We start from the raw sequence: 10,686 nt of genomic DNA on the forward strand, positions 1-10,686 counted from the left end.
TCCACTACATGTGTATCAAACTTGAAAATGATGTAGAGATATATAGAAAAGTTTAGGTAGGAAAAAATAAGATGTGTGAGGGGAAATAAAGCTAAATTGTAGGAGCTCTATTAGTTTTCTATTTTTCTAAATTGGGGGTTTTTTACTTTTATTCGGATGAAAAATGAATAAAAAGGTTAAATTTTTGGGGAATAAAAAAATGAAAATGAAAGGAAAAAAATCCTGAATTTTAAGAGTTTTATTCTTTAATTCAAAATGAAATTTGTTATTTGACAGTTATGACTTTATTTCTAAGAGAGGTTATCCTTTTATTAATGAAGGTATTTTTGAATCATATAAAAGTCTAATTCAAGGAAGGGAATTAAAATAAATAGTATAGATAGATATAGAAGATAGTGTATATAGAAGACTTATTTACAAAGTTTGTTTTTATTTTTTATTTATTTTTAAATAGGTGAGAAGTTTGTATTTATCTAGGGAAAGTTATAGGGAGATTTATCTATATTTTACTATTTTGAATTTTGTTAAATTATGATTTTAACCTTATTTTTTATTTTTTTAAGAAATAAAGACTATTTAATTAGATTAGAAGTTTAACAATTTTTGAACTAATAAGTAACTTTTAGAATCCTTTTAATATATATAAAAACAGATAAGATAAGAGCTAAGAGATATAGAATATAGATATTGTTATTTTACTTGTACAGAAAATTGACATTCCGTATTTAAAAAAAAGAAAAAAGAAAAAGAAGAAGAGAAGCAATTCCGTAATGGACTCTTTATCCTTTCCCAATCTTGGGTATAAAAAGCGGCGTTTTGTTGTGAGTGCAAGGCTTTGGTAAAATATTAATTAAAAATCCGTACTCTGCCGCAGCATGTCCCAAAAGCCCCCAAACCAAAGGGTATGTTATTTCTTAGCGTTCACTTCATTTTAATATATCCAAAAGCCGCAAACATGTTAGCATTTATCATTATGATTTTCTTTCTGTAATTAGAAACAATTGAATTTTGATCCACAGTCTCCTCAATGTAATTTTTTTTTTTTTTGAAATTAAATTGTTTTATACTAAGCTGCTTTTGGATAAGCTATTGCGAAACAGTGTTTTGGAGGGTTTACAGGGGTTCTGTATTTGATATGAAAAAAAAAAAAATAGTTAGCACTTAGCATCAGTAAGTTATTTTTTGATAATTTGATATTAATATATTATGTTCCGTATTTATTTCTCATCGAGAAAGATAATACAATATCTCTTGTATTAGAGAATGGAGAAAAGTGCTTGAATTTTATTAGAAAACTTTATATGCTTTTACATAAGAAACTCCTCCACTCAAGTTTTGCTTTTGTAAAATTCGTTTTGTTTATTATAGCAGTCAAGTCAACTCAAGCATCATGGTTGATATGGAGGAAGGTTTTAATGTTATGGAAAAGGAGCACAAGATTGACATGATATCTGAATTGCCCGACACTCTTCTACAACAAATTTTGTGTTTCCTTCCCACTAAACAAGTTGTTCAATCCGGTATGTTGTCCAGAAGATGGAAACATGTTTGGCATACAATCCCAGTTCTAGAATTTGATCGATCATGTTTTGAGCCGAAGTTGTGGTGTCGGGACAGCAAGAAAACTCGCCAAATCCAGAGAAAGAGAGTGGAGTTATATCATTGCGTGGAGCAAAATTTATTAAGCCACTGTAGACAAGGTCTCAAAATAAACAAGTTTACACTTTTTATGAAATTGACTACACGAAAATCAGTGTCACGTCTGGACCGTTGGATTGACTATGCAGTTAAGGGAGACATCGAAGAGCTGAATCTTGAATTTTACAGAAGTTTAAGCAAGAGGTATATTTTGCCTCAAAGGGTTCTACTTGCAAAATCAATAACTGTGTTGACATTACGTGGGTGTAGGTTAGAGTCACTTTATTGTGATATAAACTTATCGTCTCTGAAAAAGTTGTCTTTATCAGAAGTGCACACAAATGATCAAATTATCCACAATCTAGTTGCTGGGTGTCCTCTCATAGAAGACATGAGATTAGAATCTTGTTATGGGATGAAAAATATACACTTTTCTGCACTTTCTAAACTCAAGGCAATCATGTTGAGATACAATATACTTGAGAAGGTGGAGTTGGAAGCGTCAAATCTTTATGATGCATATATAGAAGAGAATAAAGCATGCGTGATCAACCTGATCCATTGTAAAAATTTGAAGAAATTAGAATTATATACAGAGTGCATGACAGATGAGTGGTTCCATTACCACATCTCTCAACTTGCACACATTGAGAAGTTGATTATTCATTGCAATATGTTGGGAAAAATTAAGATTTCAAGTCAGAGTCTTAAGGCATTATTCTTAGTTGAATGCGACAAGTTGGTTGAAGTCAAGATTGACACTCCTAAGTTATGTCTTCTCTCATATTGTGGTCATAGCAAAATATCATTTTCATTGAATGCTTCGGTTTATTTGTCAGAAGCTTCCTACCAGATGGTGAGGCCCGTTGATCATTGGGATGTTCAAAAGATTGAATTGCTTTCAAAGCTAAGTAATTCCAAATTATTGTATTTGACAGGTTTTTACGTTGCCAAGGTATTTTTGCTTTCTTTCATTTGTTTTTCTTGCTTCCTTTCGTTTCATATCTTTTTACTTATCTTTTTAATTTTCGAACATTCTTCTTTGTAAAGGATGTGGTTGTACCAAAAGAATTAAGAGACACCCTACCATCCCCATCATATAATGTGAAGCAATTAAAGGTAGTAATTTCCCAGCCATGGAATGGACATGAAATTGACAGACTTGTGGATAGCTTGCTTTGGATTTCTCCCCTTCCAGAGATTTTAGTAATAACTTATTGGATCAACGTAAAACCCTGGAAGGACACCGCATCTTTCAAGGTATGAGAAAAATTCATTATTTTTGAAATTAGAAACTTCATGCATACTATGATATGCATGATATTAAGCTATATCACTTTCGGTGAGATGGATCATCTAGCTGTTTATAATATATTGGCAAAGATTTTTATTGGAATTACTCATGGTGCATGTACATGTGTTGCTAGTGAATTTTTTAGTCTTAGAATCCTTTAAATTGTGATTGAATGCAAAATAGAAAGTTTAGGTTTGAGAATTAAAGTTTACAGTACAAAATGTACTACTAGTATGTATGTGCAATAAAAAAGATATTGTACTCTGTGCACAAAGTTCCCACTTACGTGGAGTGGAGAGAGAAGTTTCATAGATATTATTTAACTTGAGCACTAAAATTCTTAGTAAAAAATTATGTTAAGTTAAATGATAGAACCTTTTACTCAAAAAAAAAAAAAAAAAAATTATAGAATCCTATTTTCTGCAACTACTTTGGTATCTCCTAGTTAGATGCTTAAATTTGTCAAAGTGGTATTTCATAGCAGTGCATTTATGAAAATTTGCCTAGTAGAAGATGACTATCATTGTTGTTATGATTTGATATCAATTCTCCTATATCTGCACAAAACCCGCCATATCTTTCAAGGTATTACTGAAATTAATTTCTTGAACTTAGATACTTCCTGCATATTATGAAGTGTGTGGAAGATAATTGAGTTTTTAATTTGTAAATTCTTGTTAAAATTTGTGCTTATAATGGTAAGTGATATTACTTTTGGTGTGATGGATCCACTAGCTGTTGATAATATATTGGCAAAGAATTTTATTATAAGTACATGTGTTGCTACCAAACCAGTGCATTTTATGAAAAGTTTCCCAGTAGAAGATGATTATCACTATTGTTATGATTTTGACATTTCCAAGAAATTTTTCCTTTTGCACCTAGACTGATTCAAACGGCATTTAGTCCCTAGACACTTTTTTTTTTGGTTGCAAGAGATATGGATGCTAAGGTGATGTCTATTTTTTTCCTTTTGGCGGTGTTGCCAATTTTTTTCTTTATTTAAGTTCTCCTATAAAAAGCCTAAAGCCTCTTTGCTTGATTTTAGTTTTCCTATAGAAAGCCTATTCTTGATGAGGAGAATCCTAGTTGCTGCAAACTTCTTCCATTTCCATGTTGGAGGCACTGCTTAAAGACTGTCACAATTGAGAACTTCAGAGTATATGCGGATGAAGAGACTCTAAAGTCAGAAAAAGAAACCTTAGAGAAGTATTTTTATGAGAATGCAAAATTCTTGGAGAGCTTCCAGTTCCTTGGTGGAGGTTTTGATTAAAGATTGTCAACCTCAACGACTTTAGAGGATCTGTATAGGCAAAAATATTAGAGGTGGGAATGCAAATATCTTGGAGAGCTTGAGCTTCCACTTCCATGTGGAGAATCTTTTTTGAATGCATTACACATGAGTTCGTTTTTGGTTTGAACAAATATTCTTGATGTTTGGTTGTTTTGTAAGATCACTATGGAATGTAGCAACTTGTTATAAAAGTTTTAATAATGCTACCATTATTTTGTCATTTATTTCAAGTGTCTTATGGATGGATAGTATATTTCTTTTGTTGGACCATTATTATTGATGCAAGTTCATGTCAATTGAATTAAATTTCTTGAAGTTCTTAGACTGACTTTCAATTGCTTTTGGCATCTGCAGACAAGAGTATGCCATATGCTAGCATATCTAGATTACTCACCCTATCCTAATATCTTAAGTAATGCTTCTCATTAGCTTTGATGTAGGACACAATTTAGTACTTAATTATTGTAATTTATTATTTTTGGTATTTTTATGTAAAAAACGTTATTTTAGGTTTAGGTGATTTATTTCCTTGTGTTAGGTGCATTTAATGCTTTTTTAGGTCAAATTTGGTTCTTATTATGGTTAGATATCAATTAGGAGTTATTTTAGAATATATTTTCTTGTCTGTCATGTTTTACGGAGCCCTTAAATAAGTCCCTAAAGACATTAGTTGGTATCAGAGCCTTGACTTACCCTGGTCTAATTGCTAACCAGTGAAACAGTAACCACCACCACAACAATGACGAATAACTTAGTGAGTATTACATGACGTACAACAAGCAGTCACAAATATCTATGCTAGGATGGCGCCGTTGAAGAATGGAAACAATAGGGACAACTGCAACGGAAACATAACTCACAAGCAACTTATTGGTAAGCAAATTTCATATAGACCCTATAAGAGAATTGTAAGTTTTAATGGTTATTTATCAAAAGAAGATTTTCTTGATTGGTTACTTGATCTAGAGGATTTATTTGACTATGAGAATATTTTTTATGAGAGAAAAGTTGGACTTACTTTGTATAAACTTAGTAAGTATGCCTTGCGTTGGTGGGAACAAGTACGAGCTGATAGAATCCAATAAGGTAAAGACAAAATTTATTCATGGCCAAAGATGAAAAAGATGCTTGCTATCAAATTTTATCCATTGGATTGTGAAGAAATCTTGTCGTATACAATACAAGATTATTATTGGCCAAGAAGTTCATACTTGAATTATTTTGAAGAGCCAAATATTCCATCCTTAAAGGAAGAATTGCATGTTGAAGAAAATATTGTTTTTGAAGAACATGGAGAAGTCAAAGAAGAAAATATAGAGATTTCTGAGGAAATTAATGAAGGCCTTGTTATAGAAGAAGAACCTAAAATCAAGATTGTGGAGGAGATTATTGAAGACCTATTATAAAGAAAGATCTTGAGGTTGAGATAGTAGAGACCATTAAAGAAGAAATTATAGAGGAAATTGTCAACGATCTCGATGAAATCAAGTTAGATGATTGCAACATTCAAACTCCTATTATTTTATTGGGAGACACCGAAACAAAATTTATTGATTTTATTGGGGTGGAAAGATTTGATTTAATCATTGACTCTTATTTGGTGAATATTGTCAATTACATGAAGATCAAGGAAGAAGAAGTTCAAGTTGCTCAATTAATGACTTTCAAGTTTGACAAAAAGACAAAGAAGATGAAGTATTCAAAGTATTTGTTCTCTTGGCATGGGAGATTTCGGATTTCAAAGATGAACCCGAGGACGAGTTTGTTTCAAGTGGAGGGGTCTGATGTAGGACACAATTTAGTATTTAACTATTGTAATTTATTATTTTTGGTATTTTTATGTAAAAAACGTTATTTTAGGTTTAGGTGATTTATTTCCTTGTTTTTAGGTGCATTTAATATTTTTTAGGTCAAATTTGGTTCCTTACTTATGGTTAAGTATAATTAGGAGTTATTTTAGAATATATTTTCTTGTCTGTCAAGTTTTACGGAGCCTTTAAATAGGCTTCTAAATCTGTAAACGTTTTTCATAGATTATTATCAATAAAATATAGATTTTTGTCAAATTCTTTCTCTAATGGATTCCAGTTATCTCCTTGTGGATTTAGGGAAACCCCTTATGAATTCGAGGTTTACTATTAGAAACTAACAGTTTAGTTTCTGTTCCATCAAGAGAGCATCGTGTGTGCTTTTTTTAGGCTTCCGCGACATCAAGCTTGGTTTAAAGAAAACTAATGTTGAAGAACTATGAATCTTCCACTTAAAAATAGGCTACCAGCTTTGCATTGAAATGTTCTGTAAATGAGTTGTCTCAATATATTGCATATTTTTAAGCATCACTTCTGAGAAGTTTAAGGTAAATGGTGGATATAGTAGGCAATTTTTAATAGAAGGGTCTTTAAAATTTTATGGACTAACCTGCCTTTTGGTTAAGGTCAATCACAATTTCTAGGAAATGGTTATATCCTTCCCCTTAAAAAAAAAAAAAAGTTTCCTACGTCTTTGCCAAAAGATCTTGTAAGAACCTTTTTTTCGTACCAATTAACTATAACCTTCCAAATAACGCATTGAAATTATATAATAAAAATAGAAACCTGAAATTTGGAAAAAGCAATAACCGTCCATCCCCTCAACACCTGAAAGTGAAACCTATTGAAGAAGGATCATGAAAATAAAGACAGTGAAGGAAAAAAAATGCAAAATCTGGAAGAAGTATGTATTTTAGTATTGGAGAAATTGCCTTTTTATTCTAAATTCTATCAATTATGTTTTCACTAATTATGATTAAATTTCCGTAAAGAGAATTTGTTTTTTCCTTTAATTTAGAATATTTCGTTATTAAAAGTGTTATTTTTTTCAAACCTTAAGGGAGGAAGAATGTTTTTTCCTTTTGGTTTTGGGAGGAGTTTCATTCCCTCAAACCTCAAAGGATGGAAGTATAAGTACCTAAAAAGTATAGAGTGTATTTTAAGTAGCTTGAACTTTTGATAAGTTTACAAAACTTTATCATAGATAGGTTGTTGACCTCAACTCACAAAAGTTATCTCATCTACAATATTTATTATTTTGTGTAATAGTTGATTGCAATAACTGTCACATGAGGGTAGACTCTTCAAGTGAAGGACTCCTCCCTATATGAGAGGGATATAATAAACAATAATTACAAAAAATACTAAAGAAAGCATACATATAGTTTAGAGGGCCAAAATGGGGATATACCTCTTTCGCTGAAATTTTCCAGCAAAATGTCCTATATATGTTTGACACTATTTAGAGATATGCCCCTGTTTTAAACTCGATTTTCTAAAAATCGAGTTTAAATGAAAAACTCGATTTGGTGAAAATTGAGTTATAGGCAATCCAAAAAAAAAAAAAAAAAACAGCATGGAACTCAAGTTCATGGAACTCAAGTTCCATGCTGGTTTTTTCAAGAAACTCGATTTTCGTCAAATCGAGTTTCAAAATAGGGACATATCTCTAAATAATTTCAGACATGAGACATTTTGCTGGAAAGTTTCGGTGAAAGGGGTATTTTGCCATTTTGGCCTAGTTTAGAGAATATGTACTTAAATTCCTTTTGAAGGGGAATGTCAAATTGAAAATGATTTGAAGTTGAGTTTTAGGTACAATGTAATTTGTAGACTTGTAGGGTCTAGTATTAGCACTAAAAGCATACATATATGTGTACATGTTCGGGAGTTTGTGTATGCATAAACAACAATTTGAATTTGGAAAGCACAAGACTAATGAATTCTATCCAGCATGCAGGGCTGCTCTTCAATACATGGGCAGTACATTTTTATTTTTTTGGTGTAGATTATGCTCTCCATATTATTACTTGAAGAGTCTGGTTTACTCAACCCCAAAAATTTTAATTGGCCTCCACTTATTTTAAAGTTTGATACAAATTTATATCCTGGCTTGATGGGAAGGTCCCTTGTTCCAGTTGCATTTGCCAAAAGACATGAAAGAACCAATAAGATAAACACATTGTTCATAGCCATGGTGTTTGCCTTTGTGTACTGGAGTGGTGTGCTTTTGTGCAATGTAATAGCTAGAAAGGGAGAGATGAAGAAAAGCTTTGGTTTTGGAGGCTCTTTATAGAGGTGTAGGAAAGGAGGCAATTTTCGATTAAGAAGTAATTGATATTGTTTTTTATAACTACAATTTTTTTTTTTTTTTAATCTAGCAAAGAGGTTTGATTTGATTCAAAAGTTGTTTAAGAATGGTATTATTAGGGTAAAATATGTTTGCTTATAATTATGGTTAAGTGTTGGTGCAAGAGGCTGATTCATTTCCATTTTTGATACCTCCACTCTTCACCTCCCCCTTGCGCACGTATCTAGCCTAATATTTGAGATAATTCATGTTAGCCTATTAATCATCACAATTAAAAAGAATAAAATAGTCTCTCTCATTTTCAATGTGAGATTAAACATTTTCACTAACTCTTTATGTTCCATATTCACTCTCATATCTTTACATTTATGTTATAACATTTATTCATTTTAATTATTTAATATTAAAATGCTCCAACATTAAGTGACTTTTGGCTAGGGTAAAAAAGTGCATTTAAACCCATCGGTAAGGGTGTATTTTTTTTTTCCAATTAATAATTAATGGAAATATGCATAAAATCTAATAGTCTTGGACTATTGAATGGAATTATGGAAGCATCCATTCATATTGGCTTTGAGAAAAACAATTTATTCAAAAGGAGTGATATGAGATGCCACATTGCTATTAGTGGAATACAATTCATGCCACAAATTGATAAGTCGAAATTTTATATATGTTCAATTTTACACAAGTATCATTTTGACAAAATCAAACATTTAAAATTTCTGAAAAGATATTTCTCATATTCAAGATATAGTGTGTAATGGAGTTTAAATTACCTTGGGAAATAGAGTATTCATTTTTGGATAGACTTGGAGTTTACACTTATAAAATCATTTACTCCAATCATTCATATTAATTACTTAGGGTAAAAAAATTCAAGTCCAACAATTATATTTCAAGGGTTAAACTTAGGTACACTAGTACCTTAGATGTAGTATACTAAGTTCCTTAATTAAGTTAAAAATATTAACCAATAAAACAAAAATATTATTATATTCTCTAATAAAAATTAGATGTTATATATTTTATTTTAATTAGAGAATTTACAATAATACCCATGTTCCAAACTTGGACTAACAAGCTTTTTGGTCATGCAATTGAGCTGAGCACTCTTCCTTTCCTTGTGTGTGTGTGTGTGTGTGTGTGGAAAAGTGAACAAAACTAGCTGAACCCTCCTTTCCCTTGTGTAAAAGTAAATTTAAAAATCGCCAAAAAAAAAAAGGGAATGAACATAATTCTAGTATTCCAAAAAAAGAGAAAGGGATTCTAAGGGAAAAAAGAAAGAAAGAAAAATGGATTATCATGAACATTGGAAAGAAAAAGGACAAAGTGATCAAAATTAAATGAAAAAAAAATTGAAAATTGAAATAGCAAATATTAAAACACAGAAAAATAAATAGTTTCTTAGTATTTAGGAACTCTAATTTTTTTTGGAGGACATGGCTTATATATGTCCGGTGCTTCAAAGCACTGGACAGAAATTCAACCCTTTTTTTTGCACATAACCTTACAAATTGGGCTGCTCAATGTAATTGGGATTAACCTTTAACCATCTCTATTGGGAATGGATCTCTTACAATTCTTTCATATTTTTAGCTAGATGTGCACAAAAATGACATTTATTTGATTTTTCAATATTATATGTTTTACATCTAAACAAAAATTTGAAGAAATTGGAGTATCTTAATAGAAATAATTTAAATAGTTTAATTGAATGCAAATGGAAAGTTTAGGTTTGAGAATTAAAGTTTATAGTATAAAATGTACTTAAGGTATGTATGTGCAATAAAAAATGTCGCTTATATGGGGTGGAGAGAAAAAATTTCACAGATATTATTTTACTTAACACTAAAATTCTTAATAGGAATTTATCTTAAGTTAAATGATAGAACCCTTATACTAAAAAAAAATAAAAATTGATAGAACCCTATCTTCTGCAATACTTTGGTATTTCCCAGTTAGATGCTAAAAGTTTTCAAAGTGGTAGTTCCATAGCAATGCATTTATGTATGAAAATGTGCCTGATAGAAGATGATTGTCACTTTTGTCATAATTTGATATCGGTTCTCCTATAATAAGCCTAAAAACTCTTTGCTTGATTTCAATTCTCCTATAAAAAGCCTATTCTTAACGAGGAGAATCCAAGTTGCAAATTGCTTCCAGTTTTATGTTGGAGGCATTGGTTAAAGACTGTCACGGTAGAGAACATCAGAGTATGTGCGGATGACAAAAATATTAGAGATGGGTACGTAAAAATCTTGGAGAGCTTCCATTATGGAGGAGTTTTGCTCAAAATCTTGGAGAGCTTCCATTTCCATTTCCATTTCCGTAAAGTTGT

The 10,686-nt window shown here is 31.0% G+C and overlaps 1 protein-coding gene across 1 annotated transcript; it reads left to right on the plus strand.

Moving 5' to 3' along the window:
* The first annotated feature begins 850 nt into the window (after positions 1-850).
* On the plus strand, positions 851-4,205 carry LOC115950086 (FBD-associated F-box protein At5g56380-like). Its single transcript, XM_031067340.1, has 4 exons — positions 851-902; positions 1,369-2,593; positions 2,689-2,898; positions 3,981-4,205. The coding sequence occupies exons 2-4, from the start codon at positions 1,391-1,393 to the stop codon at positions 4,203-4,205; spliced, it is 1,638 nt and encodes a 545-aa protein (XP_030923200.1). The 5' UTR covers positions 851-902; positions 1,369-1,390.
* The last annotated feature ends 6,481 nt before the right edge of the window (positions 4,206-10,686 follow it).

The sequence above is a fragment of the Quercus lobata genome, chromosome 1 (genome assembly GCF_001633185.2).
Source record: "Quercus lobata isolate SW786 chromosome 1, ValleyOak3.0 Primary Assembly, whole genome shotgun sequence".
Classification (NCBI taxonomy): Eukaryota; Viridiplantae; Streptophyta; class Magnoliopsida; order Fagales; family Fagaceae; genus Quercus; species Quercus lobata.